This window comes from Gopherus flavomarginatus, chromosome 2, assembly GCF_025201925.1.
Source record: "Gopherus flavomarginatus isolate rGopFla2 chromosome 2, rGopFla2.mat.asm, whole genome shotgun sequence".
Classification (NCBI taxonomy): domain Eukaryota; kingdom Metazoa; phylum Chordata; order Testudines; family Testudinidae; genus Gopherus; species Gopherus flavomarginatus.
This window is the reverse complement of record NC_066618.1, coordinates 78,556,934-78,577,288: the sequence shown is the minus strand read 5'-3', so window position 1 is coordinate 78,577,288 and position 20,355 is coordinate 78,556,934. Positions and strand designations below refer to the sequence as shown.

The 20,355-nt window shown below is 39.9% G+C and overlaps 1 protein-coding gene across 3 annotated transcripts in view; it reads left to right on the top strand.

The window, feature by feature from the left end:
* Window positions 1-19,199, top strand: part of TCAIM (T cell activation inhibitor, mitochondrial) — a 56,791-nt gene extending 37,592 nt beyond the window's left edge. For all 3 annotated transcript variants that reach the window (XM_050938470.1, XM_050938469.1, XM_050938471.1), the window contains 5 exons: window positions 5,832-5,929; window positions 11,298-11,389; window positions 14,150-14,382; window positions 15,489-15,620; window positions 17,745-19,199. In XM_050938470.1, coding sequence (XP_050794427.1) covers window positions 5,832-5,929; window positions 11,298-11,389; window positions 14,150-14,382; window positions 15,489-15,620; window positions 17,745-17,970 — 781 coding nt within the window. In that variant the 3' untranslated portion in view covers window positions 17,971-19,199. The remainder of the gene's footprint in view (window positions 1-5,831; window positions 5,930-11,297; window positions 11,390-14,149; window positions 14,383-15,488; window positions 15,621-17,744) is intronic.
* Window positions 19,200-20,355: the final 1,156 nt, after the last annotated feature.

Below are 20,355 nucleotides of genomic sequence, written 5' to 3'. Positions count from 1 at the left end.
AACTGCTTAGCTTCTTTTTCGATGCTGCATATGGTACTTATTGACAACCTGTGAAGACTTAGTAAAGATATTGTTGTCCAAAATATCAGAAACAAGAGTCCATGGAGGGAATATTGTAATAGCTTTAAAAAGCAGGTTCTGTACTTGGATTTCTTTATTCCAAAATATTTCTTAGAAAATACAAGTTGTTAATATTTGAGAACAAAAATGCATCTCTTCGGGGTATGTTGTGAAAGCTTCGCGTTAAATAGCTTTTAGGTTTGTTTAGTGCAGTAACATGGAGTTTAAAGCCAGAAGTGCCCACCAGATCATCTGATCTGACCTTCTATATATCACAAGCCACACCACCCAAACTGCTAAATTTTTATCACTCCCTCCAACCAAAAATTCTCCTTGTTAGACCCTAAGTTCCCGACTCACTTTGTATTACTGAATTTCATCCCATTTCCGTCACTCCAGTCTTCAAGGTCATCCAGATCTTCCTGTGTAATGTTCCAATCTTCCTCTGTATTGACAATGCCTCCAAACTTAGTATCATCAGCAGATTTCATTAGCGCGCACACTTTTTGTGCCACAGTCATTAACAAAAATATTGAAAAAGATTATTTCCAAGACCAATCCTTGAGGAACTCCACTAGTAACCTCCCTCCAGTCCAATAGTTCACCTTTCAGCATAACCCATGGCCTTCTCCCCTTTTAGCCAGTTCCTTATCCATCTTACAGATCATGTACTGATCCCCATCTTTCCTAATTTAACTAAGAATTTCTCATGTCGTACTATATCAAATGCTTTATTGAAGTCCTGGTATATAAGATCTATTCCATTTCTCTTACCTAAAATAATTTATTTTTTGAAAGAAGATCAGGTTAGTCCGATTTGATCTACTTTTAGTAAATCCATGTTGCATTACATCCCTTTAGCGTTTTTTTTCCCACAAGCTTGCTCTTTCCTTCACAATTTGGTCTAAAGCCTTACATACTAGTTACACACCTGCTATTCTGACTGCCTGGATCACTTTTTTTTTACCTTTCTTAAATATAAATCTGACATTAGCTATTCTCCAGTCATATGGGATTAGCCCAGACTTTATTAAAAATCCTTGCTACTGGACTACCAATCTCATGTGCCAGTTCTTTCATATTTTGTAATCTAAATTATCCGGGCCCCTGAACTGAGCATGTTAAGATTTATTTTTCTTCCACTTGAGATGCAGTCATTTCCATTTCTACACACACTCTTTCATCAACTATAGTGCCTTCATGCACATGTTCCATTTTATCATCCTTACTGAAAGCCCACAATGAATTCATTTAGTATGAGCCATATCTAGATTATCTTTAATTTCCTTCCCATCCTTACTGCATAGCAGCCCAATTCCACCCTTCCTTATTCTACTTTTATATAAACTAAAAAGATTATTTTAATTCCGTTTGCAAGAGTTAATTCATCTTAATTTTTAACAATTCTAACAATTCTTAGATTTTTCTAACCTCCAGATGTAGCTTTCTTTATTGATCAACCCTTTTTACCATTCCTTATAAACTCTCAGCTTACTCCTAATAATCTTTTTGAGGTTGCTGTTCTTCAAGCTGGTGTGGAGCTTTTCCCTACAAGCTTTTTTTCTTTGCTTAGGATGCAAATTTCAGATAACTTTTGTGTAGTTGTGTCATAGGGCAGTCTCCTGAGAGTCATTTCCAGCCTCAGTGACTGACCACCACAACTCCAAGTCATCTTAAACACCACTGTGCTTTATATTCCTTCAAAAGGCCACAGCCTGGAGCGTTATTTACATACTGCTTACAGTCAGTAGCCAGCTTCCTCACTTGCTTCTGGGGAAACAGCGGAGTATTAACAGCAGCCAGTCCTGTCTACTCCTGCTTTCCTTCAGGCTCCCGACTCTCCTCCGTAGCACTTCCTTCCTGTCTGCTTATATAGTCCCAGCTGCAGGGGTTTCTTCCATCCAGTTAGCCTCTGAGCTGTATCTTTACTCAATTAATTGGCATGCTCTGCCAACTACTTATCTTTCAGTCAGGTCCCAATTAATGTATACTGGTGAGAATTTGAGTGACAGGTTGCTGAGTCAACTAATAACTCAGAATGTCCTGTTAGAAGTTGATTTTGAAGAAATTCCAAGCCTCCTCTGCATTTAAGTCCTTGAACTTTTCAGTTGACTTCTTTAACTAATTCCCTTATTTTCCCAAAGTCTGCACTTTTGAAATAAAAGGTCATAGTTAACGAGCTGATTTTGATTAAGTTTAAATCAAATGGAAGAATAATCAGCTCATGATCACTCGATCCAAGGTTAGTTCCTAAGAGTAGCTCTTCTATGAAGTCCTCACTGCATAGTAAACCAAGTCAAAACAAGTTGATAGAATCTTTCTGAACATTGAATGAAATTTGCTTGTTTGTGGTTTTTAATTTTTCTTTCATAGTCTGTTATCAAAATACTGTAATACTGTATTGTTACATTTTGTGGAAAATTAACATTTTAATGAAAAAAAATTACAAGAAAATGCTTCCTGTTCAGAATTTTTTCTAACTGACAAGTAATTGTATCTTAATGGGAAACTGCTACTTCCACCTCTTCCAGGTCAATGCTAATATGGTTGGAGGCTTTAAAAGTAATTATTGGGCTAGATCCTCAGCCATTCCAAGCTTATGCTTGGGACGTTTGAGCAGAGGGTGCAGGCTCTAAGCCACCTTTTTTGTGTCCCCAATCCTGGAGCTACTGAGGGTCAAAGCAGCCTCAAAGTGTAACTTGGAGTAGCTCTTAGGCTGATCTGAGTTATGCCTGCTGTAGTTGTCCCATTAGGGCTCTTGCATGGTACCATCCCTCTGTGCCTCGATGCTGAATTGCTATGCTGGCTTTATGCTAACTGAGGATTCACATCCTATTCTGTGGTAACAGTCTGTTTTATGATTTGAGGCAGTTGTAAGTACGCTGAAAAGGGACCTGGGAAAGCTGAAGATCTGGCCCATAACTGTAAACTGTGTTAACGTAATGTTAAGGGTATAGTGACCAAGAAACCTCAGAGTTTAATAACTGTCTGAAACATTATCCTTAACTTGCCTGTTCTGTGTCAGTGTTGAGGGGATCTCAAAATTGTGAATGATTTTTTTTTAAAATATACACATGCTGTAATACCTGAACAGAAGGTGAATTAAAGTTAATGTATTTTTATGGGTTTAATTATAGGCACATTTTGATAGCAGCAAATTTTATCCTAATGTCTCTTAATTAAATATTGTATATCATAAACATTTATATGAATACAGCTGTGAAAAGGGCAACAAAAATGATAAGGGGTATGGAATGGCTGCCATATGAGGAGAGATTAATAAGACTGGGACTTTTCAGCTTGGAAAAGAGACAACTAACAGGGAATATGAAATCTGTATATGAAGTCTATAAAATCATGACTGGTGTGGAGAAAGTGAATAAGGAAGTGTTATTTACTCCTCATAACATAAGAACTAGAGGCCACCAAATGAAATTAATAGGCATCAGGTTTTAAACAAACAGAAGGAAGTATTTTTTTCACACAATGCACAGACAACCTATGGAACTCCTTGCCAGAGATGTTGTGAAGGCCAAGACTATAATAGGTTTCAAAAAAGAACTAGATAAATTAATGGAGGATAGGTCCATCAATGGCTATTAGCCGGGATAATCAGGGATGGTATCCCTAGCCTCTGTTTGTCAGAAGCTGGGAATGGGCAACAGGGAATGTATCACTTGATAATTACCTGTTCTGTTCTTTCCCTCTGGGGCACCTGGCATTGGCCACAGTTGGAAGACAGGATATTGGGCTAGATGGACCTTTGGTCTGACCCAGTATGGCCGCTGTTATGTTCTTATGAATGGATAACTTACTCTGGCTGGACACTCAAAAAAAACTAAGACTCTGCTTTCTGCAAGATATGATGCAGGAAATTTGTTAGAGATGTTTTTCTTCGTTACTTATAGTACATGCACATAAAACTTTCAATTCCAGTACAGTAGTTCCTCTAATAGCAAGCCAAATCAACCCGTCCAATATATGAGCTAAACACTGGGCTGAACTCTCCAGGATTCAAGAAAGAATGGAATCTTTCCCTGTGCTTGGCTGTCGAGCACCCAGGGCCAGTGCAACCATTTAGGCAAACTAGGCGACCGCCTAGGGCGCCTAGTGGTTGAGGGCGCCTAAAAGCCCCCTCAGGCGAGGAGGTGGAGGTGAGCTGGGTGAGGGGGCACGCGGAGAGGGTTGCCCGTAATAACGAGGGGGGGGGGCTCACAGGGGAACCGCTCCCTGCCCCAACTCACCTCCGCTCTGCCTCCTCCGCTGAGCACACAGCCCAGCTCAAAGTCTCCTCCAATCAGCGCTGCAAGCCTGGGCAGGGAGGAGAATTAGAGCAGTGCTGACGTGCTCAGTGGAGGAGGTGGAGCTGAGGTGAGCTGGGGCGGGCTAGTCAGGTAGGCTTAGTTTCCGCAGGAGGTCTCCCCAGGCAGGGTTAGCTGCCGGGGAGGGAAGGGGGAAAGTCTCCCCAGGCAGGGTTAGCTGCTGGGGGGGGGGAAGGAGGGAAGTCTCCCCAGGCAGGGTTGGGCGGGCTACTCAGGCAGGCTTAGTTTCCGCAGGAGGTCTTCCCAGGCAGAGTTAGCTGGTGGGTGGGGGGGGAAAGGAGGGAAGTCTCCCCAGGCAGAGTTAGCTGCCATGGGGGGACGGAGGCGGGAGAGGGGATAGCTGTTGTGGTGGGGGGGGTAGCTGCTGCAACGGGGGCTCCCCAGGTGGGGGGCTGAGTTAGCAGCCGTGGGGGGGGGCGGGGTTAGCTGGGGTGGGTGCGCAAGGTGGAAGTTTCACCTAGGGTGCGTAAGTTCCTTGCACCGGCCCTGCGAGCACCTATGTAACTGAGTAATTAAGGGCTAGTTACTAGTAAGTGTGCCTACTTAACTTTATGCTGTGTGAGTAACCCAGCTGAAATCAATGGACATACTCACAGGCACAGGCCTCCACTCTGGCCCTGCTTCCACCCTACCCCTTCCCCCAAATTCCCAGCCTGCCTCATCCCACTCAGTTCCACCCCCTCCTCTGAGCGTGACTTGTCCCTGCTCCTTCTGTCTCCCCTCCAGCACCTTCTGCATGCCACAAAACAGCTGATTGCAGGGGACAAGAGGCACTGATTGGCAGATCTGCCAGTGGATGAGAGGCGCTGGGCGGAGGTGTAGGGGGAGGCAGGCACTGACTATCGGAGGGTGCTAAGCACACACTAACTTTTTTCCAGGGGTGGTCTAGACCTGGAGCATGCATGGAATTGGCACCTATATACTCACTGCATAAAGTACATGTCTAAGTCTTTTTAGGAACAGGGTTGAGACTGCAATAAACTTCACAATCTTAACCTCTTGTCCTCTTCTAAGAAATCAGTAAATTTATGAATAAAACTTTTGTACTGAACTCTCTTCTGCGTATAGAAAAAAATACAAAGAAAGTATCTCGAGAAACAGATAACTGCTTTTTGCATATCCAAATATAGTTTTTAGCCTTTTTCAGTTTTTTCCCCTGCACCATCTTCACTATGGCACCCACTGCAAAAGAAATTCTACATTTTCCATTTTAATTACTTAATTATTGGTTTATATATGAGATTTGATTAATGTATGACTCAGACCACTTTATACACATTCTCAGTTGGATTATTTGCCATTTATTATTCTTCAGTGACTGTGATTTTTGTTGCTATGAATTACTGCTTTATTGTAAAGCTCTTAGCACACTTTGGGCACTGTCTTACATTTTTTAAAAAATCCTTTTATAAGACTGAGTGAGATATTCTCAAGTATATTTTTCTTTAGGTGGCAAAGAAGCTGGGGTATTGCCCATCGTTGTAGCCAGCTACACAGTCTAGGTCGTTTAGCTCAGCAGAGCCCAGAAGTACTGAGGAACGTTAAAGGTATATTTCCTATTACTTTTCTCTTTTGTGTGTGTCATGGTACAGTAATCATCTAAAGATAAGTATGAATCTTATGGTATTCCTCATGAAAGCATAGAACAAGCTGCCTGAGTTACTTAAGAAATTATCAGTGATACGTAGTTTAAAATTCAAGTTATTTTATTTCATAGTTATTTAAAATATTGACTATTGTCTAGTAACTGACTACAACATCAGGATTTAAAAGCATTTGCTTATTTCAGCTTGAAGTCTTCATATAGACTCATTTAAAGACTGTACTTTCAGATATTCAGAAACTCACAATTTAAGGTATTCATAATATCAATCTTACAGAAAATATATATATCTGCTTATATATGTTTAATAATGACAAGTGAAAAATAGTCACAGCATATCAGTGATCACATAATATAATTATAAATATGATTCTTAGCATTTCTTGTTGCTGTCGCATTATATAATTGACATTCATTCATATTAGCCATATTAAACGCAAATGCTTAATGAATACCTCAAAAGAAGTTTGAGTATTTGAATACCTGAAAGTGCACACCTTGTAAATACGCAGCCGTAGATGCAGTGTGTGTGTGTGTGTGTGTGTGTGTATTATTATTATTATTATTATTTATTTGGCATTTGTAGACTGTTAACCCTTGGTTCAGGGTCCAGGATTTTTAGTCTTAACACAAGTCAACTCCATGCTTCCAGATACTGGGTTGTACTTTATTTGCCAGAGAAACATTTAGGTATGAGAGTGCAGACACTTTAGAACAGGTGTGGGCAAACTTGCCACATTTAGGTATAGAAATTGTATGGCAAGCCATGAATGCTCATGAAATTGGGATTGGGGTGCGGAAGGGGGTGACGGCTATGGATGGGCCTAAATGAGTTCAGGGTGTGGAAGGGGGCTCCAGGCTGGGGCAGGTGGGGTGGAGTGCAGGGCACAGATGAGAGCTCTGGGGTGGGGGTGGGGATGAGGGATTTGGGATGTAAGAGGGTGCTTCGGGCTGGGACCGAGGGGTTTGGAGTGCAGGATGGGGATCAGGGCAGGGGGTTGAGACACGGGGTGGAGGGGGTGAGAGCTATGGCAGGGGGTGCAGGCTCTGAGGTGGGGCTGGGGATGAGGCGGTTGGGGTGTCGGAGGGTGCTCCAGGCTAGGGCTGAGGGGTTCAGAGGGTGAGAGGGTGATCGGGGCTGGGGCAGGGGGTTGGAGCATAGGAGAGTGGCTCAGGGGTATAGGAATCTGCTTACCTCCAAGCGACTTCCAGAAGCAGCAGCATGTCCCGTCTCCGGCTTCTACACAGAGGCACGGCCAGGCGGCTCTGCTTCGCGCCACCCCATCCTCAGGCACCGCCCCTGCAGCTCCTTTGGCCTCAGTTCCCGGCCAATGGGAGCTGCAGGGGCAGCGTGCGGAGTGGAGCCCACTGGCCGGCCATAGTTTGCCCAACCCTGCTTTAGAATCTATGAGATTCCTATACACAACCACCTTATTCTTATGGCCCATGTGAACCTGGGCCTAATGCCCCATCTCTTTGCATTCCTTCAGAGAAGTATACATATAGGAATCAAGATGTATTGTCATCAAAGTGCCCCAGATCAACTCAGAAGGGTAGGGATGGCTGCTCTTCAAGAGGATCCTTTGGATTAGAAATGGGTGAATCATTGGGAACTTATTTTCAGTAATGAAGCGCCTTCCTCCATCTCTAGCTCTCCTGACCTAGATGACACTAGAATCAGCTTCCGTCTTACCTCTTGATGAATGCAAGTTATTTAAAGTTTTTTGGATAGACAGGTGAAAGAACTACATTTGCCTGTTTACACTATGGAGGAGAAATCCCATAAATAGTTATACAGTCCAGACAAAAGACTCTAAGATAGCTTTTTCTGTCAGAGGGACTTCTGGAACTACGTGAGATCTGTGGCTCTCTGCTTCATCCATGCCACCAGTATCCAAGAAGAATGATAAACTCTAACAGGTGCCCCAGGCAGGACAAAAGTACTTCTACCAGAACCAGATACTGGGTTCACTTACGGTCTCTGCTGCCCTGGAAAAGAGTAAGTTGGTGCAGTAATTATAATCTTTCCTTGGGGCCAAGGAGACAAAAAGATGGATCACTAACTCTCAGAATATCTAATTAACCTGGCCAGTAGGGCTTGTAAGAACTTTTTTACTTGGGTCAAGTAATCTTCTTTTGTAGAGCATATTCCGGAAGACCTACATTCTGAAATCAGATCTCTTGTCCAAGAAGGATTGAGCATCTCTGAACACTTTCAGGTTGCCATGTGACTCCTCTGATACAGCAGATTGATCTGTGGCAATGACTGTTGGCCAGCACACATGGCATCACACTTAGTCTTTCTCAAGATTCTCAGTTTTTAATAATTATTCATTCACTTAAGAACTCACTTATTTAATCAAAAGACAGGTAAGACTGTCCCACGTTCAACTTTATAAAGGTTGCAAAGGTAACGTTTATCAATGAGAAGTATCAATAAGCTAATATATGATTGTGTATATAATTATTCCTCGGGCCCTGCAAATTTGGCCTCTGCCCTAGATAAATACTCGGATGATTAACTGTGTCCACAGTCTCAGCCTTCTCTCCCATCCCCAGGAATAGTTACTGTCTTACGGGTAGGTAGAGGTCATTATGAGAATATTTTTACTTCCTTTTATCCCTGTTTTTGAGATGACTCTTCGGGAGTGTTCCTTTCAACTATGTCTTTCTCATGGAAAACTAAGGCCAGATCTGGACTAGCACTTCTGACAACAAAACTTGTGTCACTCGGTGTGTGTTGTTTTTTTTTCACACCCCTGAGTGACAAAAGTTTTGCCAGTGTAAGCACTCATGTGCACAGCACTATGTCAGTGAGAGAGAAGGCTGTCAAACAACACAGAGGGTGTGTAGGATTGTATAAAGATACCTGATGTCAGATAAAAGTTCACCAAAGGGTAGCGTGTGAGGTCTCTACCGAGAGCCAGTTATCCACTGGTTGTCATAATCCATTGTGAATATATGTACATATAATATTTCAGAAGTTATATATGTATGCTGAAAATTATGCTCTTAAGGTCTTAAACTTAAGGCAGGTCACCAGGAGATGATGTACCATGGAGATGTGCCTTTCAGGAAGGAGGTAACAGGTACCTGTCTCCTTGTCTGGCCTACGGTGACCAGATGTCCCGATTTTTATAGGGACAATCCCAATTTTGGGGTCTTTTTCTTATATAGGCTATTACCTCCCACCCCCTGTCCTGATTTTTCACACTTGCTGTCTGGTCACCCTAGTGTGGCCATTTGTGTATTGTATCCCACATGTTGTATGCTTATTTGCATACTGAGCTGGGTGCGAATTGAGAGATTGGAAAATCTACAAAAGAGGAAATCTGCAGGAAGAAACTAACAGCAGGGGGGTGTCCTCTTGATGAATAAAGACAGAGGATTGGTCTGGTTTGTTTTGGAGTGCAGAGAGACACTGAAAGTCCTTCATCTAGGATGCAAATTGACAGCATGTGTGTCTCAGGCCATGGCTACACTTGCAGTTCTGCAGCGCTGGTAGTTACAGCTGTGTTCGTACAGCTGTGTAGGGCCAGCGCTGCAGTGTGGCCACCCTGACAGCTACCAACGCTGCAGTGTGGCCACATTTGCAGCATTTGCAGCGCTGTTGGGAGTGGTGCATTGTGGGCAGCTATCCCAGCATTCAAGTGGCTGCAACGTGCTTTTCAAAAGAGGGGGGTGGGGTGGAATGTGACAGGGAGCGTGGAGGAGACAGACAGAATGGATTTTTGGAGTTGACACTGTTGTCAGCTCCCTGCCTTGCAAGTTCTAAGGACTGGAAGACACACAGTGCCTACCTTCAATCATTTTAAAAGTTCTGACTCCCTTCCCCCACTCCTCTCTCATTCACTAAATGCAAATTATGCACTCCTAAATACCCGTCAGACCAGATAAGCAACTGCTCAACATGGACTTCCCCCTCCCCCTCTGCCGTGTGAGAGTGCTGTTTCTCTCTTCAAGCAAACAGCTGTGAACATTCCAAAGTAATTCCCCTGCCTGTCTCCGCTCACTCAGCAAACAGGAGCTGTGTTTGTTTTTTAAATAAGCAGTTTGGCTGAACTCCGAGCTCTCCCTTTCTTCCGGTTTGTTGTGGACAGGAATTCTGGGATACTTCCTTATACCCCGGAGGTCAATAAAAGCGCTGGTGGGGTCCACACTTGCTGACCAGCGCTGGATCACCAGCGCTGGAATCGCTACACCCGAGGCTCGACCGGGTGTACAGCCAGCGCTGCCACCAGGGAGTTGCAGCGCTGGCCATGCTTTGCAAGTGTGGCCACATCCTAAGTTGCAGCGCTGTAACCCCCTCACCAGCGCTGCAACTCTCTAGTGTAGCCATGGCCTCATAAAAAAAGAGTCACAGCCAACCTAGCTGTAAACCGCTGCAAGGATTTTGAGTGAGCAATACTCTACTAGACATGAGAGTATCTGTATTAATTAAGCCTGGCTCTAGATTGCGTGCTATGATTTTATTTAATATGTAACCTCTGGTTTACAGTATTTCTACTTGTTACTATTTGAATCGCTATGCTTTGTTAAATAAACTTGTATTTGATTTCACTGTAAACAAACCTAAACTCCACAGTTAAGTGGAGTGGTGATTTGAGGTGCAACTAGTAAGCTGGGTTGTACTGTTTCTTTGGAAGCAGCAAATCAGTGAATACTGCAAGGGGCCAGTAGATCGGGGCCGGACACTCCACTTGAAGGGCTTGCAAACTGGAGCATGCCTATTACTAACCTACAGAGTGACAGTGGCCTGAGAGGCCTAGAGGGGAGTGCCTATATTGAAAGTCGCTGATGAGGTTGGGGAGCTGATCCATGGTAGGCACAGACAAGGCTTCTTCACTCTAAGGACAAGTGTTAGAGACATACCTCACAACCCTGAGTGCTCCCCCAGGAAATGTTATAGTGGTGAACTGGGCAATATTTACCATATTCAGCTTAAAGTTACTTTATTTAATACAAATAATAGTGATCTAATTATTATTTCTTGAGTGCATACAGTGTTCTGTGGGTTGTTTAAATATGGTATAGTCCAAATATTGATAGTCGTCCAAAAATAGTCTCTCTATAAGGTAAGACACTAAGTAGTGAAACTACGCAGGGGGGCGAGGGCAGGGGAAATACTAGGTAGAGTTTTCATATAGAAAAATCCTTGAATTTAAGCTTTCAGAACGAGAGTTTCCAATTGATGGGCGTAAAGCTTCTACTTACTTTTGTCTGTGCTGAAATGATTTACTGTTGGTGAAATGCAATAATATTGTTAAGCTTACATCGTTGTGGAAAGTGACTAAAAACTGTTTCATTATTAGGACACACAGTAGTATTCACGGACTGTTCAGGTATGAGTGCAACAGGCCATGTCATGCTAGGCACAATGGATGTTCACCATCACTGGATCAAAGTAAGAGAATTTCAGATATAGGATAGTTAATATTTTTCTTAATTTAGTTAATGGCGCCTTGTATAAATGACTTATTTTTAAAAGGGTTATAACCAAAATATTAATTGCTACAGGTAACTGATAAGTAACTTAATACAATGCATGTAGTTACTATGTTCAGCATAACTTGATGCTTGCATTCTAAACCAAATCCTTTACAGTAGACGTTAATAATAACCATAATCTTTATGGTTGGGTTTTTATTGCAGTTTATTCTAGTAAATCAACTCCTGGTCTAATACTAAGGGGTGAACAAAATTGCCTTTTTCACAACTTAGAATGCAACATGATCACACACTGGTGAAATATTTCTTTATCCCTAAAATGTCACAACTAACCAAAAAAAAAGCACTACAGTGCTTCTGGGAACTCAGTGGGAGTTTTGCTATTTATTTCAGTGGAAGCTGTGTTGATCTTTTTGCAACATCTACTAAACTACTCTTTCTGTACCCAACGCTTCATCTTGTTCATTAACTGACCACCTTAGATTGAAAGAATCCCTTTTTGTGTTTCCTTTTATTTACACATTTCTGTATTTCAGTGTTTGTTGTTGCAAACAAGCTGTGGCAAACTCTATGGCATCTTTTTAATAATAATATATAGTTTCCAAAGAACTGTAGAGAGTAATCTTTTAACATAATGCACAGATACCACCAGGATATCACTTAATGAAATGTCTGAAAATATTGGTCACTTCATTCAAAGATGATTTTCATATATTTCATAGTTCCAGTTAATTTAAATTTAGCAATGTACAAGTTAACTTAAATGAATTGTAGGCGTTGAAGAGGAGATTTACATAGAGCATCTTCAGAATTATCACTCTTTGCACCAATGAGTTTAGTTCAGTATTGTCAATTCTTGGCCCACATAAGTAAGTAGCATTTGGTCACCTGAGAAGTCACTCCTTTTAAAGGACTTGCATAAAAGGAGTTAAATGTGGATAAAATTCAAAAAGAAAGGAGGAGGTGGGTGGGTGGGTTACTTTGTTTGAAAATTTACAATACTGTGATGTAGGAACATAAGATTCCTATCTTACATCCTGCAGTTAATATTGTAGTCAACTAATCAACAGAAAATTCCATAGCAAATGATTAGTTCCTTGTCTATGTAAGCTCAGTGGAGTGAGAGGTTTCTGTTAACTCTCTCTTTCCTGTTTTGTTAATATGAATTATTTATATTTTTGGTAAATTGAGAAATTGGACTTAAATACAAAATTCATTCAAAAGCTCATTGAATGGAAATAGTTTGAGAGAAGTTGCTTTAGATGTTCACTTTTTTAATAGAAGCTGCATGTTACGATTCCAAACTACCACCTTGTCTAATTAAAAAGAGAAATGACAGTTTCTAATGATTTAATGTCTTAAATGTATTTTTAAAAATTGAGTAGGAAGCTGATGTTTTGAGACTAGTATAGGATAATGTGCAATTTAAAGTCTTTAAGTTCTTGAAAGGTAAATTCACTTTCTTTTTTTGAGATATTGTAGTTAAAACTAATGAGAAATTGGCCAGCATAATTAAAACAACTTAAAATAACTTTGGAAGTCACCTGCTTTGTCATCATATGCAAAAGGTAACAACTGCATTACCTGTATAATCAGATTGGACCACCTGCTGCAAATTATCGTTGAAATTGCAGCTTTCAGTTTGACTTCTTCATGATGGAAATCATGCAACATTGATGAAATTGCTAAATACCCCATTCTTAGGTATAATCATTGTTGGCAAGATATGCTTTCATTCTTATCTGATCAGCGTTTGCTGTTTGGAAGGTCTTGTCTACAGCCAAACTTCACCAGTTGAACTGAGTCTTTCATATGATTAAACCAATCCTAAACCAAAATAAAAGTGCACACAGTCTTGCACTGATTTAACTAAATTGATTTAAAAACACACCTTTCTTTAAACCAGAGCAAATCTATATGTAGACAAGATTGTACTTCCACTTTAGTACCACTGACTGTTTGTCGCTGTCTTTTCTTTTGAAACTATTCTCTATTCAGTCAAGCTGATAGCTCAGACTTTTTGCACAGAAGGAAGAGAGAGATCCTTCAAATCACACTGCAGCAGGGTATGCTGATACCTGTATGAAATTCTAATATATGTTGACATCAGTACATCTACAGCTAAAACTTTTTCTTTCTCATTCATGTGTATGTACACACTTGAAGAATTTCAATGTGTATAATTAATGTTGTATATGTGCTATTTTATCTACAGTACAAATAATTCATAGGCCATGTCATACTAGTCATCTCATTTAGTGTATCATGGTAATGTATATAATAATGGGACACAAGCGGTCATAAGTTGTTTTATATATAAATACACAAAAGTTGTGAAACAGGGTTGCTGCGCGCGCACACACACACACACACCTCCCTGACAATCGTACCCCCTAATTCTTCATTCACAAGCACACACCTTAACTGTTACCACTTCTGCTGTACACTATGGACCATGCACACAGAGATTCCGTGTAACCCTCCTATCCCCCCTGACCCCCCAAAACAACATTCTGTTCACCCAGCCCTGCCAATCATGTTTGTGTTCCCAGTGCATAATTTTCAATTGTAACATTTAGATTCTCTGTTTGCATCGTTAGATACCTCATTTTCTTTAGGGTTCCTTCCATTGTGGATTAATAAGTGCTTAATTTCTTGGAGAGATTTTTATCACATGTTATGTGTAATTATAGGAAATGTATTTTTGTGTGTGCAGATTTTTGAAAGATTGCCTAGCTATTATAAACTTCAAAAGAAGATGCTGCTTTTGGAGGACCGTATAAGTCATCTTCTAGGAGGCATACAAATAACATACATTGAAGAGCTGCAGCCACTGTTAACTCTTGAAGAGTATTACACTAGTCTTGATGCTTTCTATAATAGATTGCTTAACAGTAAACTATCTTTTCATCCTCGTAGTCTGCGTGGCTTGCAAATGATTCTAGAAAGGTAAGTGTCTGCAGGATAGCTGCTTCTATAAAGCTTTTTGGTCATTTTACACTCTCTGCTGATTATGTATTGCTCTTTGTAATATTACAAAGTCTCATTTGCTGCAGTATTGTCCCTTTGGCATTTTCACATTCCCTGTTGGTTGTAATATATTTTACATCTTTAATGTAGCTTCAGGAAATGTTAACTGCCTGCATCTAGTTAATTAAGACTGCACAACCTGTAAACAATATGCACACACTACAACTTACTAGGCACTAGCAATCCTGTTTATAGTTATGGAATCAATATGATCTGTTTCTAAAATGGTGCAACTGTGTCAAACTGTTTCTCTTGAGTTGGAGAGTGGTTAGCTAGAAGAAAATCGTGCACATCCAGTGAGGAGAGCATTTTTATCTTTCTAAACTCATCTGCACAGTGAGCATTGACTAAATTGAACAATCTGTCAAGCATATGAACAGCTGTTATACAGAGATACAAGTATGTGCATCTAATAATCTAATGTAGTTCAGTGTGGGTAGAAGTGCCTGCCCAGGGCATATGTATTTAGGCTTTGTTTATGTGACTAAGATAACGTAAGATAAGAGAGTACTTGGCTTGAATTCATTTCAAAGCCAGCTTTACATCCACATATTCTGCTAGTAGGATCATTAGACAGGTTGAACGCAGGATTCAAGAAATGAAGTTGCAGTAGTTTTAAAGAGTTCTGCCAAGACTGCTAAATGTAAAATTTTTAATTATCTTAAAATTGCTAATTTAATGGAGAAAGTCCTTTGAAATCTAAATCTTTGTTTAAATCTCTGAGAAATTATCTGAAAAAAGTGAGTTTTGTGAGTCAATAGTTTTGTCTGCAGCAGGAAACTAATATGCATCTATTGAGTTGCTTCTGCTGATCCACACTCTTGAAATTTTAAAAAAATCAGAACACCTAAAATAACATTCTGTACCCATGCCTCAACCCTTTTCCAAAGAATGATTTAGAACTTATTGATCAGGTGGGATTTTTTTATCCTTAATTTCTCATTCTGTTATCCATGACAAATATTTTAGTACAAGAAGAAGTGATAAGGTATATCTATTTTGACTTGCATCATGTTTCATTACAGTGATAGGTATGCTCCAAACTTGCATGAACTTGGGCATTTTAACATCCCAACAATGTGTGATCTAGCAACCCTTCAGTGGTTTATTATTACCAAAGCACAGCAAGCAAGAGAGAATCTGAAAAGAAAGGAAGAGTAAGTATTCTCAGCAAGTTTGTAAGCTAGCTCTTGTTTTTCTCTTCTACTTCTTGTATTACTGAATTATTTGTTTTACGTCTGTAACAATACGAGAATTTTGAGGATATATAAAAAGGAGTTAACTTTTCCCTACAAAAAAGAGTCTCACCTTTCCTGCCACTGTGTTCTGTTTTATCCAACTTGAAAGCTTGTCTCTCTAACCAGTAGTTGGTCCAATAAAATATATTACCTCACCCAACTGTCATTTGTTATGAACTGCTGCTCAGCTGACAACTTCCTTATCAGTTTACATAGCAGCTATATTTAATTAAAAAATGAAATTTTTTTTGTTTATAAGAGATCAAGAAACTCTCTTGATGATTTTACAATAATCTTGCTGAAGTATGCAGAGACTTAATAATTTCCACAACTGAGCATTCTTTATTAAATATGGAAATATTTTATGGTACATTCAAGTTTTTTCAAGGTTTTAAAAATCTCTCTTTATGGTCCTGAATCCTTAATGTGGACTGTAATTAGAAATAAATATGTTTTAAAACAGCTGAAAATTTTCCTCTTTTTTACTTATTTGGTAAGACCTGAATTCAGAGTTAGTGTTAGTGAAATCACAAGCACCTAATGCAGCATAAAGATGCAGCTCCCTTCACTGTTTGGGAGTTGCAGTATAATCAGCACTTCAGAAGAAAATAAGAATCCAGAATTTTTTAATACCAATCTAACCAATTAAAATGGATCTTTAAGGACCCAAACCTGCAGCTGGAACAATGCAGGAGGCTGATGCTCATGCAGAGTTCCAGGCAGGTGCACGGGGCTGCCTGCACTAATCCAGTTGCAGGATCATGGCATAAATGTGTAATTTTTAAGGCCTGCCTTACACTTAAAAATAGATAGACATAGCTACACTGGTCAAGAGACAATATGTACACCCCTTACCAACATAGCTGTGCTGACCTACCCCAAAGTGTAAATGCATCTATGTCAATGGAAAAGTACTTCTGTCAATATAGCTATTATCATTTGGGGTGGTGGTCCGCCTCAGTGAAAAAACACCCTCTCTTGGTGTGGACTGCACTTGCACTGTATAGGATCATGCTGGCATAGCTACAGTAACATAACTATATTGGTATAGTCTCCATAATGTAGACACATCCTAAGTCTGCACACGTATCATATTTATTATCTGGGTCTTAAGCACAGTACATGTGAAACTTTCTTTAAAAATAAGAAAGAGTTTCTATTCTCTGATTCTGTGGGCTGTTTCTTTGCATTCTCCTTAGGATAGTATTAAATGAACTACACATCATTCCATATAGGCTATGTAAAAGTGTTTAGCAATACAGAATTTAGAAATGGCTCAGTTTGTTTCATTTATCTTTGCCAATGCTGACAGATTTGTATTACATGACAGCTTTTTAAAACTAGAATTCTCAAATGTACATACATACTAGCTTTTTCTTTAAAGAAGCTGGATTTGTCAGTTAGTTTATTCTTATTCCTTTTTGTCTAAGGTGAACTGAAAAATCATTTCATTTGCTAAGTCCTGAGTTAAGGATTCTGTATTTCTCTTGCAATAGTAAACTATATTATTAACACCTAAAATAGAGCAAGTGGCTACACTACTCTTTGTTTGATGTCATCCAGTGTTTTAGGTCACCTCCAGAATACTGAATATAGAGTTTGGTAGGTGGGTACAGGAGGAAATTATTTTTATACTTTCAAGCCTAGTTTCTTAATATTGACTAAATATCTCAAAAAGGAACAAACATTTTTATCTCTAAGATGCCTTGAAAATGAAGTCTCATGACCACATAACCACAAAATGCTTTTCAAATAAGTGAGTAATGTTTTTAAAATTTGGTTTCCTTTTGTAGGTATGCAACTTGACATAATCACTTGCACGCACAAAGTTTGCATATTTGTACACAAAAACATTAGTTTTTACATGTTCAAAACTGTCATACTATATCTGCGCTTGAAAAAAATGAAACTAAATGCACACTATATAAATATTTGTCTTTCAAGGACGTTTAAAAAAAAAAAATAAAGGCCCAAGCACCAATGTCATGATTGTATTTGGTCCTCATATTTAGCACTAATTTCTAACTTTTTAAAATATACTAGGTTGACAGTGATGGAAAAAGAGCTAATCAGTGCTTCCACTGAAAAATTTTCTCTGAAACAGCTGTATAAGGAACCAAGTATTTCCCATGCACAGATGATAGATTGTTGTAAGCGACTGCTGGAAGAATCGCTCCCATACCTGCAAGGCATGCACCTCTGCATTTCACACTTTTACTCAGTGTTGCAAGATGGAGACCTCTGTATTCCTTGGAACTGGAAAAGCTGAGGCCTGTCTAATAATCAGAGGAACTGTCTGTTTTCTCTGAGGCTATAAACATGAATGATTTTCTTTTAGAGTAAATTATTTAAATGTGTATTTTGATATCAGTATTTTCACTAATCCAAGAACTTTCTTTAATTGCTGCTCAGAAAGTAGAACTTCAGTTCTAGACAGCTTGATGAATAAGGTACATTATTGCCTGTTCATGCATAAACATTCTGTACGGTTTCCATACTCCTTTACAAGTCCCATCATAGGGAAGGGGTAATGAAAGGTCATTTTTGATAGTTAAACAAAACTTTTGAATTGGATTTAAAGGTTACAAAAAGGGTTTTGGTTTGTTTTTCATATACATAAATATTCCAGGATGGATTTTATTAAGTTCATAGAAATTGTACCTCTAAAGCCAAGCGCTATGTACTGTCCAAAGTAGGTAATTAACTGGATTCAGAAATTAAGAAATATCTTGTCAAAGTAGTTTTAGGGGTGGCAAAAGCAGTAGAAGTAATTCTAGAGTCCTTCATATATCATTAAGTGTCTGGTGCCAGTATGTAGTTACATATTGCTGTATATCTTACTGTATAAGAAATATAGAAGAAGGAAAAATCCATCAGTGTTTATTATGCAAATAGGGACAGTATTTGAACATTTGTTTAAGAGGAGTTTATTTTAAATGTCAATCCAATATCTGCCCATTGGAGTAGGTGTTTACACTTTCAAAATGACATCCTCTTTGTAAATATATCTCCAATCTACATTATTGTTACATCATTTGTTACTGGAGTGTAAGATGCATCAATTGATTTTAAATACACTGTAGCTACGGGCATGACTGTGAAACTTCTCACACTGGTGAGCACTGATTTGCATGACTAGTCCTGATGAAGTCTAGGGATGGTAGAAGTCAGTGTCTGTCTGACTACTTATGACAGTAAATGCTCACTAATGTAAGTATGAGGTTCACAGTCAGCCCTGAGGATCAGACATACTGAATTTTATTTAAACTTGATAACTCGAATATCGTAAGATAAGGATTGAGGGCTTATTTTCTGAGTAAATGTTATACGCATTAAAAAGTTGCTGTTTCACTGTATTTCATACTAGAATACACACTGTGTTTGAGTTCTACATCTTCAAAATCATCTGAAAGGAACTTGCCAGTTAACATTTTTTGGACTTGGATTCATCTTTCAGAACTGGCAAAAATACTGTAAAATAAATATGTATAAATTATGTATATTATTGTTTGTGGTGTTTGCCCACCATTTCCCAGTATAAGATCATGTTTTCACTTGCTTATAACTTTGCTGTACTTTAACAATTTGGGCTGAAATTTTTGATGCTAGGTGTCTACTTTAGGCTGAATTTTTTGGAAAACTTCAACTGAAATAGTTCATCATTTCTGAGAAAGAGGCAAAGGAAAAAATATTGTTTAGCCTATGTTAAATATTTCTTGTTCTTCTTTGAACTGCTTCAGCACCCCTGTGCTTTGGAGCAAGAGGGTTGATTTCTGTGTCAGGGATGTGACTTTTGTCATCCCCATGAAAATCCACTTGAATTTGTCCAAGTTTTAAGCCTTTGAAGAACTGCATTTCGCACATGCAGCATAGAGCCTTGCTAGAACTTAACTGCTAAAACTCCTAAAGATTCCATCCTCACTGAGTATGCTCCAGCCCCTTATGGCTCCTGTGTGTGACAGGACTGTGCATGCACCAGCCCTATAGAACAGCTGAGTATGCTGCAGCCCAGGATTACGAGGGCTCAGAATTTCCTTGTAACAGCTGTTTCAGGCCAGGGTAGCACCAGGCACCAGAACAGATCAGGGAGCCTGTCTCTCCTGTGCTCTCAATTTCACCCTTGTCTGAAGTCCACACCAAGGCAGTATGGAGGATGTAGCCAGTTGATTTGAAGGTAGAGGGAAAAAAAGCTGGACCTGAGCAGAGAGAAAGGAGTAGGTTGGGACAAGGAGTCTTCTGAGAGGGGGACTGGAATGGGGAAGTAACTGACTAGAAGCTGATTGGTAGTGAGAGACTGGGCAAGAAGGAGACTGGGACTGGGAACCAGTTTGCTGAGAGGGGAAGATATTGAGATCAGATGAGGAACTAAGATGAGGCAGGGACTAGGAACCAATGAGGCAGGCACTTGGGAGGAGAGACATCTGTCAAGGAGTTGGCTATAGGGGAGAACTGGGACTGGCTGGGTGAAGACACTGAGACAAGGAGTCTAAGTGGGAGACGGGGACCGAGATTGGATGAGGAGCCCAAGAAGGGAGATTGAAACTAGGAACTAGTGTGGAGAGGGGTGAGACCAATCAAAAGCTAGGTGTGGAGAGACTGGACCTGGCTGGGCAAGGCGTTGGGGTAGGGAGTGGGGAACTGTGACTAGCTAGGC